Below are 21,589 nucleotides of genomic sequence, written 5' to 3'. Positions count from 1 at the left end.
AAACTCAGACTCAACCCAGAGAAGATGGAGTGGCTGTGGGTTCTGCCTCCCAAGGACAATTCCATCTGTCCGTCCATTACCCTGGGGAAGGGAACTATTGACCCCCTCAGAGAGGGTGCGCAACTTGGGCATCCTCCTCGATCCACAGCTGACATTGGAACATCATCTTTCGGCTGTGGCGAGAAGGGCATTTGCCCAGGTTCGCCTGGTGCACCAGTTGCGGCCCTATTTGGACAGGGAGTCATTGCTCACAGTCATTCATGCCCTTATCACCTCGAGGTTCGATTACTGCAATGCTCTCTACATGGGGCTACCTTTGAAAAGTGTTTGGAAACTCCAGATTGTGCAGAACGCGGCCGCGAGAACCATCGTGGGGCTTCCCAGATTCGCCCACATATCTACAACACTCCGTGGCCTGCATTGGCTGCCGATCAGTTGCCCGTCACAATTCAAAGTGTTGGTCATGACCTTTAAAGCCCTACATGGCATTGGACCAGAGTACCTCCGGAACCGCCTGCTACCGCACGAATCCCAGTGGCCGATAAGGTCCCACAGAGTTGGCCTTCTCCGGGTCCCGTCGACTAAACAATGTCGTCTGGCGGGCCCCAGGGGAAGAGCCTTCTCTGTGGCGGCCCCGGCCCTCTGGAATCAGCTCCCACCAGAGATTAGAACTGCCCCCACCCTCCTTGTCTTCCGTAAACTACTTAAGACCCACCTATACCGCCAGGCATGGGGGATTTGGGACACCTTTCCCCCAGGATTATTATAATTTATGTTTGGTATGTATGTGCTGTTTGGTTTTTAATTATGATAGGGTTTTTAGGTTTTTTAATACAGTGGTACCTCAGTATTCGACCATAATCCATTCCAAAAGTGTGGCCGAGAACCGATTTGGTCGAGTACTGAATTTATCCCATAGGAAATAATGGAAATGGGTTTAATTGGTTTCCAGCCCCTATTTCCTTTATTTCCTATGGGATAAAGATATGAGGTCTAAGCACTCCAAGCTGTAGTTAGGGTGGTGGTAGTTTTGGGGGGGAGCTCCTTTCCTCAGTGGTTCATCTTCCCTTTAAGCAGTTACACCAACTTTCTCTTTCCCGAGAGTAGCGACGGCAGCAGAGGCTTTCCTTAGAGCAGCAGCAGCGCCGGGAACATGAGATGAGAAAGGGAAGCCTCTGACGTTCCCGGCGCTGCTACTGCTCTAAGGAAAGCCTCTGCTGCCGTCGCTACTCTCGGGAAAGAGAAAGTTAGTGTAACTTCTTAAAGGAAAGGAGCCCCCCCGAAACGGACGGTATTGCAGCCGCCCCATCCTTCCTACAACCTTCCGCTCCAAGCTGTAGGGAGTGGGGGGCGGCTGCAATACCATCAGTTTCGGGGGGGCTCCTTTCCTCAGTGGTTCATCTTCCCTTTAAGCAGTTACACCAACTTTCTCTTTCCCGAGAGTAGCGACGGCAGCAGAGGCTTTCCTTAGAGCAGCAGCAGCGCCGGGAACGTGAGATGAGAAAGGGAAGCCTTTGACATTCCCGGCGCTGCTACTGCTCTAAGGAAAGCCTCTGCTGCCGTCGCTACTCTCGGGAAAGAGAAAGTTGGTGTAACTGCTTAAAGGAAAGGAGCTCCCCTGAAACTGCCGGTATTGCAGCCGCCCCCCCACTCCCTACAGCTTGGAGCATGACTGGGAGGCTGTTTAGTGGGCGGCCAGAATGGGCGTGTCGGATTCCGACTCCCATTCCTTCTCACTCCGTCTCCTCATTTCGGATAATAAACAAAATTTTCTGTGGCTGTTCGGTATCCAAATTTTTGTTCAGATACCGAAGCAAATTTTTGCTGAAAATTTTGTTCGGTATCCGAAATGTACAAGAAAGGAAGCGTTCGAGTACCGAGGTACCACTGTATTAGATTTGTGCCAGTATAATATTGTTTTTATCGTTGTTGTGAGCCGCCATGAGTATTCGGAGAGGGGCGGCATACAAATCTAATAAATTATTATTATTATTATTATTATTATTATTATTATTATTATTATTATTATTAATTGCACCCTCAAATTCTTTCATTACTTTCCCAGCCAAAGGTTCTCTGTTGTTCCCAACCTGTTAAGGTAGCTTTCTAATTGGCTTAAACCAAAACTCTTTTTCTTTTTCTCAAGGAGACATCCATCAATTCAGATCTAACTCTCTGGTCTGTAATTTAATTACTTCATCACAGTACTGTTATTTGATTCTTCTTCTAAATCTCCTCTTAAAAACTAAGCTAGATACAAGATAGCACCAGTAGCTAACACTAATCATTTGCTCCATAAATTTTCTCCAGTGCCCCCAACTGTTGCAGCCCCCTCTGACATGCACACAAAGCAAACTGACAAACACCATAAGCAAATGACCAGACCTCAAACTCGCAGCCAAACAAAAATTGTTACACCCCAGACACACATTGCAAAACAGCTAAGTAGCCTACAAACTTGAACTACTCAGGATATCACCCCCAATCCACAAACATCAACTAATCAGCATACATCAATTACATCAATGACCCCAGGTGTTACCCCACTGACTCACCAGGAAGTTTCAACACAGCTTGCAGCTGCTGAGCCAGCACTAAACACACACACACCAGTATTTTTAGAGGGAAGGCAGCTCAGGTATCGCTGTGTTTGCCCTAGCACAAGGACAAAAGCACCAGCCGGAAGATGACGAGTGGGACCTCGTCAAAACGTCACCAGAAATCTCTGAAACCTACACAGGAAGAAACCCAAATATGTCAAGACCTTCATACCTGTACCCATGAAAATCTACGAAAACACACACACATACATATATTATGTCACATGTTTTTGCTGAATTTGAAAATTAAGGGAGACCATACATATATGTCAGGCTGAAGCCTTCATGTGGAGTTAGAGAGTTCTGCCTGACACAACACAAGGGGGGATGGGAGGGATAGTCAGAGGGAAAAGTTACTAGACACAACCAAAGATTCCTTTCTCCAAGACAAGGTCACTGTTTGTTCTGCCTCAACTGAAGAGAAGAGGAAGTTCTGTCTGTCTGTCTGTCTGTCTGTCTGTCTGTCTGTCTGTCTGTCTGTCTGTCTGTCTGTCTGTCTATCTATCTATCTATCTATCTATCTATCTATCTATCTATCTATCTATCTATCTCTATCATCTCTCTCCCTATCATCTATCCATCTATCCATCTATCCATCTATCCATCTATCCATCTATCCATCTATCCATCTATCCATCTATCCATCTATCCATCTATCCATCTATCCATCTATCCATCTATCCATCTATCCATCTATCCATCTATCCATCTATCCATCTATCCATCTATCCATCTATCCATCTATCCATCTATCCATCTATCCATCTATCCATCTATCCATCTATCCATCTATCCATCTATCCATCTATCCATCTATCCATCTATCCATCTATCCATCTATCCATCTATTGGACCAGAGTACCTCCGGAACCGCCTGCTACCGCACGAATCCCAGTGGCCGATAAGGTCCCACAGAGTGGGCCTTCTCCGGGTTCCGTCAACTAAACAATGTCGGTTGGCGGGCCCCATGGGAAGAGCCTTCTCTGTGGCGGCCCCGACCCTCTGGAACCAACTCCCCCCGGAGATTAGAACTGCCCCTACTCTCCTTGCCTTTCGTAAGCTCCTTAAGACCCACCTTTGTCGTCAGGCATGGGGGAACTGAGATACCTCCCCCGGGCATATACAATTTATGAATGGTATGTCTGTATGTATGTTTGTTTAGAAAATAGGGTTTTTAAAATATTTTTAAACTGTAATTTAGATTTGTTGTAAATTGTTTCACTTTGTTGTGAGCCGACCCGAGTCTGCGGAGAGGGCTGCATACAAATCTAATAAATAAATCTAAATAATAAATTATTTAGTATTGGATTTTGTTATATACTGTTTTATTGCTGTTGTTAGCCGGCCCTAGTAAGTAAGTAAGTAAGTAAGTAAGTAAGTAAGTAAGTAAGTAAGTAAGTAAGTAAGTAAGTAAGTACGTACGTACATACATACATACATACATACATACATACATACATACATACATAGTCTCCCGTATTCCAGCGATGCCTCTACCAACTGCCATCACCGGTCAGCTTGGCGTCACCAGATTATGGCTTCAGTGCTTTTCTCAGGCTATTTTTGTGCTCTTCTCACACTCCCCTCCAGTTCAAATGTTTCGCATGGGAGATCTGGTGTCAATTTACAGTTTACAGTTCTCAGTTCTTAGCCTCTCGTCAAGGCAAACAATAGGCAACAGCCTTGCAGTTCTCCAAAAATTGTTGCTTTTAAATTGTTTTAGATAGTTCTTCAAGGGGTTTTAATATTGCATTATATGTTTTACTTTTTTGGGTTGTGAGCCTCAGAGTCCCTTGATGGCTCCCCCATTTCTTAGATATATTTTACTATGAGCATTTCCTCTATAACCTTCATCATGTATTTTACTTTGTGTATATAGATATATACCCACTAAAACCCTCATTGTGTATTGGACAAAATAAATAAAATAAATAAAAATAAATGTGGGGCTGGCTGGCTGGGTTATAAACTAAGTTCATCTCCCGATATGTGCATTTCTCCTATCTCCTTATTCTAACGTAAAAAACCTATGTGCAGGTATTTTTTGATTTCCTGTCTTTCAAATAATAGATAATCTATTCTTGCTGACCATCTATCACAAGTTTCAACAATACTATTTGTTTTACTTCTGCTCTTGTTGCAAAGGTCACTGGAAAACATTTAATCAGTCACCAAAGGAGAGTTCATACACATTTTTATATACAAAACGTCAATTTTTAAAATCTTCAGCTCTCAATCCCCCATTTTCTTCTTTGGGGTTTCCAAACACCATTCTCTTAAGTTTTGTTATTCTGCTTTCATCAGAATTCTTTCAGAATCTCTTCTCCAACATTGCTCAGCAGTAACATTGTTTGCTCAGTTTTTGGTTTTGGTATACTGATGACACTTTTCCACTGTGAATTGAACAACGCTTCAAAGGAGAGGAAGAAGACAAGGCATATACCTGATTATATCCTCTATGTTCTGTCGGGCTCTCTGGTAGACTCCTCCCAAAAATTCATAGGTACAAATTTCAGACACACACACGTTTGAAAATTCAAAACAATGTTCTTTATAATGAAAATTCACTTAAACTAAGCCCTCTTTTGGTATAGCAAAGAGCACTGGTCTCCAAACAAACTGGTAATTTGTACAAGTCCCTTATCAGTCCTGTGATACTTCGCTTGCAGCTGTGAGGCAATTCACAGTCCTTCTTTCACAAAGTGAAACACACTTTGCTCTGGTTTAGTTTCAAAATGGGGAAAAATCAGCACACAAAAGGTCAAAGTCAGTAAAGCAGTCATGAAACACCACGATCAGATAATCCTCCACAATGGCCAAACCCCCAGGCTGCTATTTATAGCAGCCTCACTAATGACCACAGCCCCACCCAACCACAGGTGGCCTCATTTTCTTTGATAATAATCTCTCAGTTGTTGTTGCCTATGCATCGCTCTCCACATGCATGGCTGTATCATTAACTCTTGTTCTGAATCTGTCACATCCACAGTCCTTGGGGCAGGGGCTGGGCCAGAGCTAACCACAACACTCTATAACCCTCATTGTGTATTATTGTGTATTGGAAAAAACAAATAAATAAAATAAATAAAAATAAAAATAAATAATTGAGAAACAAAAAGGACAAGTATGAAAAAGGGAAAGAAGGACATATAAACTCAAATAAAATACCAGAAAATATTCAAAATCTGCAAGGATGGAGTCAGAAAGGTTAAAGGTTCGGAATGAACGAAGACTTGCAAACAAAGAAACAAACACAACAGAAACAACCACAAGAGACAAAAAAAGCCAAAGATAACAAGTTTTGTTTAGTTTTTATGGCATAAGAAGAAATAAAGAAAATGATAGCTTCACTAATAGGAGAAGATGGCAAGATTTTATTTTTATTTAATTTATTTTGTCCAATACACAACAATACACAATACTCAGAGAATAGAAGGATATTATGAGAATAGTATAAGAGGATTAGAATAGAAGAATAGTAAATATGATATACGAGATGTAGGAGAGACAATAGGACAGGGGACGGGAGGCACTCTAGTGCACTTACGCACAACCCTTACTGACCTCTTAGGAATCTGGAGAGGTCAACTATGGATAATCTGAGGGTAAAATGTTGTGGGTTAGGGGAAGATGATGAGGAGTTGAAGTCCAGATATCTTCAAGTTGCCAAGGTTGGGAAACACTGCCTTAAAGGTTTGCCATCACTGCACTATGACATTCAGATTTTTGAGTTTGTTGGTATAAATCCCACCCCACTCCCGAGCTGTAAACCACTAGGTTACATAGGCTTCAAATGAAACCTCCCTGGATTCTCGTTCTGTGCAGAATAAGGTTGTTTCAGTCTCCACCCCGGTGTGCTCTTTTGGCCTTGAACCCTGGCAAGGACCCACCTATCGGGCTGGGAAATAAAAACTGTCCCCATTCCTGGGTTTTACCTCTTCTTCCACGCGAACTGTTGGCAGAGAGGCAGTCAGCGACCAGAGCTAAAGACCAAACAGCTGATACTTTTCAGCTCAGCTTTGCAGCCAGCCTCTCTCCTCAATATTATGGGGGAAAGCTGGCAATGGGGGAAAAACCTCTTCCTGCTCCTTCTCCTGTCTGTCCTTCTCAGGACCACGGTAGCTGACCCCAAACTGTAAGTTGATTTCTTTAGCCTACTTCCCTTTCTGTCTTCTTTGGCTGGGAAAAATTTAGGATTTAAACTCCGCTGTTTTAGAAACATAGAAACATAGAAGACTGATGTCAGAAAAAGACCTCATGGTCCATCTAGTCTGCCCTTATACCATTTCCTGTATTTTATCTTAGAATGGGTATATGTTTATCCCAGGCATGTTTAAATTCAGTTACTATGGATTTACCAATCATGTCTGCTGGAAGTTTGTTCACAGAAACATAGAAACATAGAAGTCTGACGGCAGAAAAAGACCCCATGGTCCATCTACTCTGCCCTTATACTATTTCCTGTATTTTATCTTAGGATGGATATATGTTTATCCCAGACATGTTTAAATTCAGTTACTGTGGATTTACCAACCATGTCTGCTGGAAGTTTTTTCCAAGGATCTACTACTCTTTCAGTAAAATAATATTTTCTCATGTTGTTTTTGATCTTTCCCCCAACTAACTTCAGATTGTGTCCCCTTGTTCTTGAGTTCACTTTCCTATTAAAAACACTTCCCTCCTGAACCTTATTGAACCCTTTAACATATTTAAATGTTTCGATCATGTCCCCCCTTTTCCTTCTGTCCTCCAGACTATACAGATTGAGTTCATTAAGTCTTTCCTGATACGTTTTATACCTAAGACCTTTCCACCATTCTAGTAGCCCGTCTTTGGACCCGTTCAATTTTGTCAATATCTTTTTGTTCCAAGGATCTACTACTCTTTCAGTAAAATAATATTTTCTCATGTCCCCAACTAACTTCAGATTGTGTCCCCTTGTTCTTGTGCTCACTTTCCTATTAAAAACACTTCCCTCCTAAACCTTATATGTTTATCCCAGACATGTTTAAATTCAGTTACTGTGGATTTACCAACCATGTCTGCTGGAAGTTTTTTCCAAGGATCTACTACTCTTTCAGTAAAATAATATTTTCTCATGTTGTTTTTGATCTTTCCCCCAACTAACTTCAGATTGTGTCCCCTTGTTCTTGAGTTCACTTTCCTATTAAAAACACTTCCCTCCTGAACCTTATTGAACCCTTTAACATATTTAAATGTTTCGATCATGTCCCCCCTTTTCCTTCTGTCCTCCAGACTATACAGATGGAGTTCATGAAGTCTTTCCTGATACGTTTTATGCTTCAACTAGACAATGTTGTTTGGTGGGACCTAGGGGCAGAGCCTTCTCTGTGGCAGTCCCAGCCTTCTGGAATCAACTCCCCGTGGAGATTCATATTGCTCCCACCCTTCCCACCTTTTGTAGGATTCTGAAGACTCATTTATGCCACCTGAAGTCATTAAATGCTACCCTCTGGCCAACAAATGTATTGTGAGCTTGTTGACTGAATGGGTATGAGAGTATTTTAATTGGTTCTTATGTCCAGTGAGCTCACAAACATGATGGTGTGTGTGTGTGTGTGTGTGTGTGTGTGTTTGCGTGTTTGTACCTGTGTTTCCTTGAAAATAAGACTGGGTTTTATATTAATTTTTGCTCCAAAATACGTATTAGTGTTTATTTTGTGGTTATGGTACTAAATGTGTCAAATGTGTCCATGATCTTAACTGGGGCTTATTTTTTGACTAGGGCTTATATTATGAGGTCCCTGAAAAATAATGCAAAAGGTGCAAAAAAGGGCAACAAGAATGATAAAGGAAATGGAGCACCACCCTTATGATACCAGGTTGCAATGCCTTGCTCTCTTCAGCCTTGAAAGACGACGTTTAAACATAGAAACATAGAAACATAGAAGACTGACGGCAGAAAAAGACCCCATGGTCCATCTAGTCTGCCCTTTTACTATTTCCTGTATTTTATCTTACAATGGATATATGTTTATCCCAGGCATGTTTAAATTCGGTTACTGTGGATTTACCAACCACGTCTGCTGGAAGTTTGTTCCAAGGATCTACTACTCTTTCAGTAAAATAATATTTTCTCATGTTGCCTTTGATCTTTCCCCCAACTAACTTCAGATTGTGTCCCCTTGTTCTTGTGTTCACTTTCCTGTTAAAAACACTTCCCTCCTGAACCCTATTTAACCCTTTAACATATTTAAATGTTTCGATCATGTCCCCCCTTTTCCTTCTGTCTTCCAGACTATACAGATTGAGTTCATTAAGTCTTTCCTGATACGTTTTATACTTAAGACCTTCCACCATTCTTGTAGCCCGTCTTTGGACCCATTCAATTTTGTCAATATCTTTTTGTAGGTGAGGTCTCCAGAACTGAACACAGTACTCCAAATGTGGTCTCACCAGCGCTCTATATAAGGGGATCACAATCTCCCTCTTCCTGCTTGTTATACCTCTAGCTATGCAGCCAAGCATTCTGCTTGCCTTTCCTACCGCCCGACCACACTGCTCACCCATTTTGAGACTGTCAGAAATCACTACCCCTAAATCCTTCTCTTCTGAAGTTTTTGCTATCACAGAACTGCCAATGCAATACTCAGATTTAGGATTCCTTTTCCCCAAGTGCATTATTTTACATTTGGAAACATTAAACTGCAGTTTCCATTGCTTTGACCATTTATCTAGTAACGCTAAATCATTTACCATATTACAGACCCCTCCAGGAATATCAACCCTATTGCTCACTTTAGAGTCATCAGCAAATAGGCAAACCTTCCCTACGAAACCTTCTCCTATGTCACTCACAAACATATTAAAAAGAATAGGACCCTAAACAGACCCTTGTGGCACACCGCTTGTAACCTGTCTCTGCTCAGAATACTCGCCATTAACAATAACTCTCTGATGTCTATGCTTCAGCCAGCTTGAAATCCACTGAACTATCCAGGGATTAATTCCAATCTTCACTAATTTATCTATCAGCTCTTTATGTGGAACCGTATCAAAGGCTTTGCTGAAGTCCAGATAGGCAATATCCACCGCACCACCTTGATCCAACACCTTTGTGACATAGTCAAAGAACTCAATGAGATTAGTCTGACACGATTTGCCTTCAGTAAAGCCATGCTGATTTGGGTCCAATAAGTTATTGTTTTTTAGATGCTGATTTATCCTCTTTTTGAGTAGCGTCTCCATCATTTTAACTACAACTGATGTCAAGCTAACTGGCCTGTAGTTACCAGCTTCTTCTCTACTGCCCTTCTTGTGGATAGGCACAACACTGGCCATTCTCCAATCCTCAGGAACATCTCCTGTTAACAGGGATTGGTTAAACAAATCAGTCAGGGGGGTAGGGGTGACTTGATCGAAGTGTATAAAATCATGCATGGGATAGAAAAGGTGGAGAGAGAAAAATTCTTTTCTCTATCACACAATACTAGGACAAGGGGGCACTCCCTAAAGCTCATAGGTAAGAAAGCGAGGACAAATCAAGGGAAATATTTCTTCACCTAGAGGGTCGTTGGTTTATGGAATTCACTTCCAGAAGAGGTTGTGACTGCTGTCAGCCTTGATATCTTCAAGGCAGGATTAGACAGATTCATGGATGCCAAGTGTATCAGTGGTTATTGAAATGGATGTCCGTGTGCCACCTCTATGTTGGTTGAGGCAGGCAGGATTCCCTTGAGTACCATTTGTTGGGAATCAAGGGACGGTTTTGCCCTCTCTTTCTGCTCAAGATCCCCAAGGACAATTGGTGGGCCACTGGGTGACACAGAATGCTGGACTCAATGGACTCATGGCTCATCTTATGTTCTTAATGCTAGGGCTTCAAGTTGGTTGGTTGATTGATTGATTGATTGATTGATTGATTGGATTTATATCCCGCTCCTCTCCAGGGACTCAGGACAGCTTACAGCAAGAGCTTATTTTCATGGAAACAAGAGAGGGAGGCAGAGAGAGACAAAGAAAGAGACAGACAGAGAAAGAGAGGGAGGGAGAGAGAGAGGGAAAGAGAGAGAGCGGATTATATGAAAAGGGAAAGAGTTCACACACTGTCAGTAAACAAAAGGAACTGAGCATTGTAAAAAGTAATGACAGGACAGCTTGTTCCAGACCAAAACAGTCCCTTGCATAGATCAGGAAGAAAAACAAAAAGAGAGACAGTTTGAACTACGGTAGTTAGGATTAATTCTTGAGTCAAAATGTTGAATGAAATTATTAATGGCAACCACACTATGAAGATCATCAGACCATCCAAGAACTTGGGAGAAGTCTAGCATTATTTTATGTTATTTTTACTTTTTTATTTTTTTACTTTTGGGCTACAAGAATGGTGGAAGGTCTTAAGCATAAAACGTATCAGGAAAGATTTAATGAGCTCAATCTGTATAGTCTGGAGGACGGAAGGAAAAGGGGGGACATGATCGAAACATTTAAATATGTTAGAGGGTTAAATAAGGTCCAGGAGGGAAGTGTTTTTAATAGGAAAATGAACACAAGAACAAGGGGACACAATCTGAAGTTAGTTGGGGGAAAGATCAAAAGCAACGTGAGAAAATATTATATTACTGAAAGAGTAGAAGATTCTTGGAACAAACTTCCAGCAGACGTGGTAGATAAATCCACAGTAACTGAATTTAAACATGCCTGGAATAAACATATATCCATCCTAAGATAAAATACAGGAAATAGTATAAGGGCTGACTAGATGGACCATGAGGTCTTTTTCTGCCGTTAGTCTTCTATGTTTCTATGTTTCTATGAACCACTCATCTCTCACAAAGAACATATCCTGTATTTTATGCTTCAAAGGTTGCATTGCATTCTATGGGAGTCCCTTCTCAGTTAAATAAATAAGGTGGCTATCCCTCCACCTCCTAATGCCACCTCCGTGCCCAAAGCCAAAATGAAAACTAATCTTACAGATGTCCCAAGGATGCTTTTTTTCAAAAGGCAAAGCTGAAGAAGCCTCTTGGATGAGAAGTGAAATGTCTTCAAAGAAAAAACAGAAAGTCCAAATTGCCTCTTGAAAAAAGCACCTTTGGAACTACCATGACCTGGATGATTGAGAAACTCCACCATCACCACCACCAAATATCTTTGGGGCATCCCTCCCTCCTTAAATTTCCCTTTGAAAATCCTGGACTGAGAGTAGTGTGGTCGGGCGGTAGGAAAAGCAAGTAGGATGCTTGGCTGCATAGCGAGAGGTATAACAAGCAGGAAGAGGGAGATTGTAATCCCCTTATATAGAGCACTAGTGAGTCCCCATTTGGAATACTGTGTTCAGTTCTGGAGACCTCACCTACAAAAAGATATTGACAAAATTGAACGGGTCCAAAGACGGGCTACAAGAATGGTGGAAGGTCTTAAGTATAAAACGTATCAGGAAAGACTTAATGAACTCAATCTGTATAGTCTGGAAGACAGAAGGAAAAGGGGGGACATGATCGAAACATTTAAATATGTTAAAGGGTTAAATAGGGTTCAGGAGGGAAGTGTTTTTAACAGGAAAGTGAACACAAGAACAAGGGGACACAATCTGAAGTTAGTTGGGGGAAAGATCAAAGGCAACATGAGAAAATATTATTTTACTGAAAGAGTAGTAGATCCTTGGAACAAACTTCCAGCAGACGTGGTTGGTAAATCCACAGTAACCGAATTTAAACATGCCTGGGATAAACATATATCCATTGTAAGATAAAATACAGGAAATAGTAAAAGGGCAGACTAGATGGACCATGGGGTCTTTTTCTGCCGTCAGTCTTCTATGTTTCTATGTTTCTATGTTTAAACGTCGTCTTTCAAGGCTGAAGAGAGCAAGGCATTGCAACCTGGTATCATAAGGGTGGTGCTCCATTTCCTTTATCATTCTTGTTGCCCTTTTTTGCACCTTTTGCATTATTTTTCAGGGACCTCATAATATAAGCCCTAGTCAAAAAATAAGCCCCAGTTAAGATCATGGACACATTTAGTACCATAACCACAAAATAAACACTAATACGTATTTTGGAGCAAAAATTAATATAAAACCCAGTCTTATTTTCAAGGAAACACAGGTACAAACACGCAAACACACACACACACACACACACACACACACACCATCATGTTTGTGAGCTCACTGGACATAAGAACCAATTAAAATACTCTCATACCCATTCAGTCAACAAGCTCACAATACATTTGTTGGCCAGAGGGTAGCATTTAATGACTTCAGGTGGCATAAATGAGTCTTCAGAATCCTACAAAAGGTGGGAAGGGTGGGAGCAATATGAATCTCCACGGGGAGTTGATTCCAGAAGGCTGGGACTGCCACAGAGAAGGCTCTGCCCCTAGGTCCCACCAAACAACATTGTCTAGTTGACGGGGCCTGGAGAAGTCCGACTCTGTGGGACCTAACCAGTTGCTGGGACTCATGCGGCAAAAGGCCATCCCGCAAGTAGTTTGGTCCGATGCAATGCAGGGTTTTGTAGGTCATAACCAACATTTTGAATTGCCTCTGGAAACCAGTTGGCAGCCAGTGCAGACTGCGGAGGGTTGGAGAAACATGAGCATGCCTGGTCAGGCCCATGACTGCTCACATGGCTGTGTTCTGCACAATTTGCAGTTTCCAAACACTCTTCAAAGGTAGCCCCATGTAGAGAGCATGGCAGTAGTCAAGCCTCGAGGTGATAAGGGCATGAGTGACTGTGAGTAAAGGCTCCCTGTCCACATAGGGCCGCAACTGGTGCACTAGGCAAACCTGGGCAAACGCCCCCCTCGCCACAGCTGACAGATGATGTTCCAAAGTCAGCTGTGGATCAAGGAGGATGCCCATGTTGTGGGCCTTCTCTGAGGAGGCCAAAAGACCCCCTCCAAAGTGATGGAAAGATGGATGAAAGTGTCGTTGGGAGGCAGAACCCACAGCCACTGCATCTTGTCATGGTTGAGCTTGAGTCTGTTAGCGCCCATCCAGACAGCCTCCAGGCACTGGCACATTACTCCCACCGCTTCACTGAGTAGACAAGTGGTGGAGATGTATAGCTGAGTGTCATCAGCATACTGACGGTACCTCACCCCATGCTCTTGGATGATCTCACCCAGTGGTTTCATGTAGATATTAAACAGCAGGGGGGGGGGAGAATTGACCCATAAGGTCAATTCTCCAGGGGAGGACCCTGGAGCTGACCTCTGACCCCCTGCTAACACCGACTGTGACCAACCAGAGAGGTAGGAGGAGAACCACCATAAATCAGTGTCTCCCACTCCCAACCCCTCTAGCTGGTGCAGAAGGATACCATGGTCGATGGTATTGAAAGCTGTTGAGAGGTCAAGGAACACCAGGATAGAGGATAAACCTCTATCCCGGGCCAGCCAGAGATCATCCATCAGAACGACTAAAGCAGTTTCCGAGCTGTAACTGGGCCTGAATTCTGACTGTTGAGGGCCCAGATAATCAGCCTCATCCAAGGACAGTTGGAGCTGGAGTGACAACACCTTTTCAACAACCTTCCCAATAAATGGAAGGTTGGAGGCAGGACGATAGTTGTTAAATACTGCTGGATCCAGGGAAGGCTTCTTGAGTAGGGAGCACACAATTGCCTCCTTGTATGGAGCCCGGAAGGACACCTCCCTCAATGAAGTGTTGACAATCTCCTGGATCCAGTTCTGTGTCACCTCCCTGCTGGTCTCAACCAGCCAAGTGGGACATGGATCCAACAAACAGGTGGCGGAGCTCACATCTCCCATAGCCTTGTCCACTTCATCAGGTGTTACCAGATCAAACTCCCCACACACAACAGGACTAAGATGAACCCCTGTCACCTCAATTTACTCATCGTCAGCTGACACTGTGTTCCAATTGGAATCAAGATCTGTCCAGATCTGAGTGATTTTATCCATGAAAATCTTGTTAAAGTCCTCAGCACTACTCTGCAAGGGTCCGTCAACTCCCCCCTGGTTAAAGAGGGAGCGAGTCATCCTGAACAGGGCAGCTAGATGGGATTATGCAGTTGCAATCAGGGCAACATGATACATGCATCTTGTTGCCCTGAGCACCACTTGGTAAGTCTTAACATAAGCACATACCAGTGTTCGGTGGGATTCGGATTTACTTTTCCTCCAGCGCATCTCTAGGCATCTTTTCTGGCATTTCACCCCCCGGATTTCATTGGTAAACCAAGGATATCTCCAGGATCTACTGCCACAAAGAGGTCACAATGGCACAATTTGGTCTAGAGCTCCTTCCGCCGCCGTATTCCAGGAAGCAGCAAGGGATTCTGCTGAACTATGTACAAGCGAGTACGGTAAAACCCCAAACGCCTTCTGAAAGCCCTCTGGGCCCATCAGGCATCTGGTGCAGAACCTCCTAGTTGATTATGCCTCCTTGCAGGGTGTTGTGGTTAGCTCTGGCCCAGCTCCTGCCCCAAGGACTGTGGATGTGGGGGAGACATCCACATGCTGCAGGCCTGTTTTGCCCCTGGTGGAATTTGCTGATGAAGGCTCCTCTGACCAAGAAGACATGAGTGACAGGAAGGAGGAGAGTGTGGCAGACAGCTCAGAAGGAGATCAATTATCTAGCTCCTGCTTGGATTCAGAACAAGAGTTAATGATACAGCCACGCATGTGGAGAGCGATGCATAGGCAACAACTGAGAGATTATTATCAAAGAAAATGAGGCCACCTGTGGTTGGGTCAGGGTGTGTTGTGTTTGGGCCTGGGCCAGCCGTTGCTCCCACAGATGGGAGAGATGCGGCACAAAGTGAATGTGAAAGCCTGGCTGACAGCCAGGAAGATGTAGCCAACAGCCAGGAAGATGTGGCAGACAGCCTGGAAGATGTGGTGGACAGCCAGGAGGATTCAGCAGACAGCCCAGGGGGTTTGGCCTACAGTCCCTCAGACAGTCTGTTCTCGCTCAGTTCGTCTGCAGATCAATACATTGATTTACGTAGCCGAAGAGCTATGCAGAGAACGGATCGCTTTAAGGAGTATTACAAATCATTATAGGAGCACCTGGGTTGGGTGTGGTTCCCTTAATGAGGGCTAAAGGGATAAAAAGGGAACAAGGGCCAAGGCAAACTGTGGCTGTTTATCTGTGTTGTTTTGTGGTTCCTGCTTCGAAGTTTCTGTGCCGTTGGAGTTTTCAACCCAGCTTTGCAGACAAGTGGAAGGTGAAAACTCTGGGACTTGCTGTGTGCTTCAAAGATTCAAAAGGAGTCCTGAAATGTCTTTGCTCATTCCAGGTTGTCTTTGTTTGTTTTTCCCTGTGTTTTTTGGATGCGGCTGAAGTAAGCCTTGCATTGTTTTCGGACATTAAGAACTGTTTTTTGAGCAAGCTATTTTCATTTATCTAATACAAGTTTGCTGACTAGCAGAGCACGTGTGTGTTTGATTTCTTTTCACTGGACTATTACGCATTGCCGAGCCAGTCAGGCAGAACAGGGTGGGGCTGTGGTAATTAGTGAGGCTGCTATAAAGAGCAGCCTGTGGGTTTGGCCAATGTGGAGGATTATCTGATTGTTGTGTTTCATGACTGCTTTACTGACTTGGACCTTTTGTGTGCTGATTTCCCCCCGCTTTGAAACTAAACCAGGGCAAAGTGTGTTTCATTTTGTGAAAAAAGAAGGACTGTGAATTGCCTCACAGCTGCAAGCTAAGTATCACAGAACTGATAACGGACTTGTACAAATTACCAGTTTGTTTGGAGACAAGTGCTCTTGGCTATCCCAAAAGAGGGCTTGGTTTAAGTGAATTTTCATTATAAAGAACATTGTTTTGAATTTTCAAACGTGTGTGTGTCTGAAATTTGTATCTGTGCAATTTTGGGAGGATTCTACCAGAGAGCTCGACAGAACACAGGGGAGGATTGGAACCCTAAAATCAAGCCGTAGCAGGAAATGATCTGACCATGACAAAGGCAAAATCTCTAGGCCGCTTAATTTCAGAACATTGCTCAATTGTTCTGAGAGGAATACCATATCAAGAGCATGCACCCCCTCCTGAGTCAGACTGTGAATTATTTGGGTCAGGTCCATGGTTGCCATGGCGGCCATGAATTCCTGTGCCAACCCAGAGGATTTGCCAAGTGACGGCAGGTTTAAGTCCCCCAAGACAATAAGTGGATTGTACATCTTTCGTGGCCAAACTGTATGAATGTGGATGCTGAGGATTATGACTGTTTTTTATACACATGGGTTTTATGACAGGGTTTAGTTTTAGATATACAGTGGTACCTCTACTTAAGAACTTAATTCATTCCGTTACCTGGTACTTAAGTAGAAACATTCTTAAGTAGAAGCAATTTTTCCCATAAGAATCAATGTAAAAGCAAATAATGCGTGCAAACCCATTAGGAAAGAAATAAAAACTTGAAATTTGGGTGGGAGGAGGAGGAGGAAGAAGAGGAGAAGGACAGTCGATGCTGAAGGAAGAAGGTGAGGTGAGCGCCCCCTTTTGCCTTTCTGTGCCCAGATGCTCTGGGAGGCAGCCTCGTGCCGGGTGTATGAGAGGCAGCGCGAGGGAGTCACCACAGCGAAGTGGTTTATTCCCTCTCCAAGTGCCCAGAGAAGGGAAATTTCTCCATTCACTCTGGGTTGCCAAAGCCTCCTTAAGCGCCACCTGAAGGCTACTCTGGCAGCCCAGAAAAGCCCGAGATGGCTGGGATTAAAGGGGGAATGGCAGGAAACTGGCCGGGCCTTTGTGCCGCTTTCAAATTTGCTGGGAAATTTTTCCGGGCTCGGGTTCTTAAGTAGAAAATGGTTCTTAAGTAGAGGCAGCAAAATCTTGAGCATCTGATTCTTATCTGGAAAAGTTCTTAAGTAGAGGCGTTCTTAAGTAGAGGTACCACTGTAAAATCTTACAGTTAGGCAGGAAAAAACCAAAAGTGCACATACAGATTAGGTGAAATAGTAGTCACTGTAAAAAGGAATCTTGGAGTCTTAATGGACAATCAATTAAATATTAAGCTCGTAGTGTGTGGCAACAGCCAAAAGAAAAAAGTCAGTGCAATCCTAAATTGCATTAATAGAGCAATTGAATCAAAATTATGTGAAGTACTAATACTACTCTATAGTAAGAGCAACCTAGAATTCTGCCTCCAGTTTTGGTCACCACACTATTAAAGAGGTATTGAGACTTTTGAAAAAGTGTAGAGAAGAACAAGAAAGATAATTAGGGAACTGGCGGCTAAAATACAGTGATACCTTGTCTTACAAACTTAATTGGTTCTGGGACGAGGTTCTTAAGGTGAAAAGTTTGTAAGACGAAACAATGTTTCCCATAGGAATCAATGGAAAAGCGATTAATGTGTGCAAGCCCAAAATTCACCCCTTTTGCCAGCCGAAGCGCCTGTTTTTGCACTACTGGGATTTCCCTGAGGCTCCCCTCCATGGGAAATCCCACCTCCGGACTTCTGTGTTTTTGCGATGCTGCGATTTCCCTGAGGCTCCCCTCGCTGGGAAACCCCACCTCCGGACTTCCGTTGCCAACGAAGTGCCCATTTTTGCGATGCTGGGATTCCCTTGCAGCATCACAAAAACATGGAATTCCGGGGGTGGGGTTTCACATGGAGGGGAGCCTCGGGGGAATCCCAGGAGTACAAAAATGGGTGCTTCGGTGGCAACGGAGGTCCGGAGGCGGGTCATCCCAGCGGTGGCGGTGGGTTTGTAAGGTGAAAATAGTTTGTAAGAAGAGGCAAAAAAATCTTAAACCCCAGGTTTGTATCTCGAAAAGTTTGTATGACGAGGCATTTGTAAGACGAGGTATCACTGTATATGAAGAATGTTTGCAAGAACTGGCTAGTCTAATGAAGAGAAGGAGTGACATGATAGCAGTCTTCCAATATTTGAGAGGCTGTCACAGAGAGGAGGGTGTTAACCTATTTTCCAAAGCACCTGAAGGCCAGACAAGGAATAATGGATGGAAAGTGATCGAGGAGAAAATTGACCTAGAAATAAGGATACATTTTCTGACAATGAGAACAATCAACCAATGGAACAACAGATGTGAGAGCTTCCTCGGTGGAGGCATCCAAGAAGAAACTGGATAGCCACCTGTCAGAAATGGTATAGGACAGAGATAGTGAACCTATGGCAAGTGTGCCACAGGTGGCACGTGGAGCCATATCTGCTGGCACACAAGCCATTGCCCTAGCTCAGCTCCAATGTGCATGTGTGTAACGGCCAGCTGATTTTTGGCTTGCACAGAGGCTCTGGGAGGACATTTTTAGCTTTCAGAGAGCCTCTGGGGGTGATGGGGGAAGCCTTTGGAGCCTGAGGAGGGTGAAAGACAAGGCTACTGGGCCCACCAGAAGTTGGGAAACAGGCCTGTAAATTTCCCCTCATCCACAGCCACTAGGAGGTGCTGTTGGTGTTCGGGAGTGGGAGGTACTTGGGCTTTGCTCTTTGCTGTCAGCTCCTTGCTGTTGCTTTGCTTTGCTTTGCTTCTTGCCAGACTGGCTTGTTAGGCTATGCTTGGCTTGCTTTGATTTGCTTTGACAGGCTTGCTTGGGCTTTTCTTGGCTTACTTAAGTTCGCTTTGTTTGGCTTGCTTTGGCTTGGCTTGGCTTGCTTAGGTTCGCTTGGCTTGGCTGCTTTGGCTTGGCTTGGCTTGCTTAGATTAGCTTGGCTTGGCTGCTTTGGCTTGGCTTGGCTTGCTTAGGTTCGCTTGGCTTGACTGTTTTGGCTTGGCTTGCTTAGATTCGCTTGGCTTGGCTTGCTTTGAACAACAGGGCGTGCTATAGGCTTGGTAGTGGGCTACACTTGGCTTGTTTGGCTTTAGTGTGCTTAGCAAAATTCCGCTGGTGGCCAGTAGAGGGGGTCGGCAAGCGCATTCTAAGCTTTGGCATATTTTAACTGAGATTCAGAGTGTGACCACCAGATGGCGCTGCTTCTTTGCTAAGGCTTGGGCGTATTCAAGTGGATTTCCACTTCGACCAGTAGATGGCGCCGTTTGCTAGTAAAGGCTTAGGTGCACTGGCCCTTTAATTCCTTTGTCTAAAGGGAGCCATGTGCTGTTTTCTAGAACAATCATTCAATTCTCAGGCATAACTTTAATGTAGGCTTCTTAGTTAGTGTTGTGGAGAGAGGCAAAGACTCTGAGTTTGTAGATCCACAAATAGTTGAAACAGGCAAGCACAATAGCCATTAAATACAAACGTGCCCCCCCTTCTTCCCTTATGCTGAACAGATTAGAGCAATACTTTTCCAAGGCAGTAACTGGGGGAAAGAAGTGGGAGGGGATTTCTTTTCTCTTATTTTTAAGGCTTCAGGAGGCAGTAACATAGCATGCAGCACCCTCAGGATGAGAATTTAAGGCTTCTGGTCATCAGAAGAGGGGTCAGACCTCTTTTAGGCTATTAAGTTTGCAGGGAACCAGAGTGAGATTTAATCTTTTTTAGTAGGCTGATTGCTTCTTTAAGGCAGCAGTGATTGCTTTGAAGGCTTGCAGCTGTACCAGGGGACATGAATTTCTCCTCTTTTTACTGCCTCTTTTTACATCTTTTTACTGTTCTGGTACAAATCAACTTTTCCCAGTCAGATAACTCAGCACAACAAGATATCCCAGATCATTTTATTACAGGAATTCTCACAATAACTCACAGTTATGATGCGATTCTTCTGCAGTATAATCTTTCCCATTGTGCAGGTAAAAAGAGGTTGAATTGACCCCAGCTCTAGTGTAGCATCTAAATGCTGGCTGGCTTAGTGAGTAAAGACAAAAGACCTGGTGGAATGTTCTCTCCAATTACCCCTCATCCCAAGTCAGAGCCAATAGGAATGCACAAATGTGGTCACATGTAAAACTACATTACCCAGAGTGCAATTTCACTACATTTCCCCTAATGCAATATCTTAAAGAAACATGCCTAAATACAGTCCAACTATCTTTGTCTCTGGGGACAGCACAAGGCTGTTTCTGGCCTCCAGAAGTCCTCCAGTGGATGGAGGGAAGCTGTTTTCGCCCTCCCCAGGCATTGAATTGTGAGTGTGGGCACGATACCACCCACCCACGCTCTTTCGGCACCTGAGGGAAAAAAAGGTTCACCATCACTGGTATAGGATCTCTTGCTTGAGCAGTGGGTTGGACAAAATGCCCTACAAAATGTCCTTCCAATGATGTTATTCTGTAATTACCCAGTGAGCATGGAAGATGAAACCCACACACCTTCTTGCTTTACAGATTTGTGTTGATTAATGTTCTGTCGGGCTCTCTGATAGACTCCTCCCAAAAATTCACAGGTACAAATTTCAGACACACACACGTTTGAAAATTCAAAACAATGTTCTTTATAATGAAAATTCACTTAAACCAAGCCCTCTTTTGGTATAGCAAAGAGCACTCGTCTCCAAACAAACTGGTAATTTGTACAAGTCCCTTATCAGTTCTGTGATACTTAGCTTGCAGCTGTGAGGCAATTCAAAGTCCTTCTTCTTTCACAAAGTGAAACACACTTTGCTCTGGTTTAGTTTCAAAGCAAGGAAAAATCAGCACACAAAAAGTCAAAGTCAGTAAAGCAGTCAGGAAACACAACGATCAGATAATCCTCCACAATGGCCAAACCCACAGGCTGCTATTTATAGCAGCCTCACTAATTACCACAGCCCCAGCCAACCACAGGTGGCCTCATTTTCTTTGATAATAATCTCTTAGTTGTTGCTGCCTATGCATCGCTCTCCGCATGCGTGGCTGTATCATTAACTCTTGTTCTGAATCCAAAGAGGAGCTAGATAATTGATCTCCTTCTGAGCTGTCTGCCCCACTCTCCTCCTCCCTGTCACTCATGTCTTCTTGGTCAGAGGAGCCTTCATCATCAGATTCCACCAGGGGCAAAACAGGCCTGCAGCATGTGGATGTCTCCCCCACATCCACAGTCCTTGGGGCAGGAGCTGGGTCAGAACTAACCACAACAATGAACATTCACTATTCCAGGCCAAAGGGTTAGGGTAAGCAACTTCATCAGTCAGAGCAAAATTAATTAGGCAGAGAGTCAGAGAGTC

At 43.7% G+C, this 21,589-nt stretch overlaps 1 protein-coding gene across 1 annotated transcript in view; it reads left to right on the top strand.

Annotated features, from left to right (window-relative positions):
* The first annotated feature begins 6,552 nt into the window (after nt 1-6,552).
* Nucleotides 6,553-21,589, top strand: part of LOC139159692 (alpha-2-macroglobulin-like) — a 117,861-nt gene continuing 102,824 nt past the window's right edge. Inside the window, exon 1 of the mRNA XM_070737021.1 lies at nt 6,553-6,735. Within this exon, the coding sequence (XP_070593122.1) occupies nt 6,647-6,735 (89 nt within the window). The 5' untranslated portion in view covers nt 6,553-6,646. The remainder of the gene's footprint in view (nt 6,736-21,589) is intronic.

This window comes from Erythrolamprus reginae, chromosome 2 (genome assembly GCF_031021105.1).
Source record: "Erythrolamprus reginae isolate rEryReg1 chromosome 2, rEryReg1.hap1, whole genome shotgun sequence".
Taxonomy (NCBI): domain Eukaryota; kingdom Metazoa; phylum Chordata; class Lepidosauria; order Squamata; family Dipsadidae; genus Erythrolamprus; species Erythrolamprus reginae.
The sequence above is the reverse complement of the archived record's forward strand: the minus strand, read 5'-3'. Positions and strand labels throughout refer to the sequence as shown.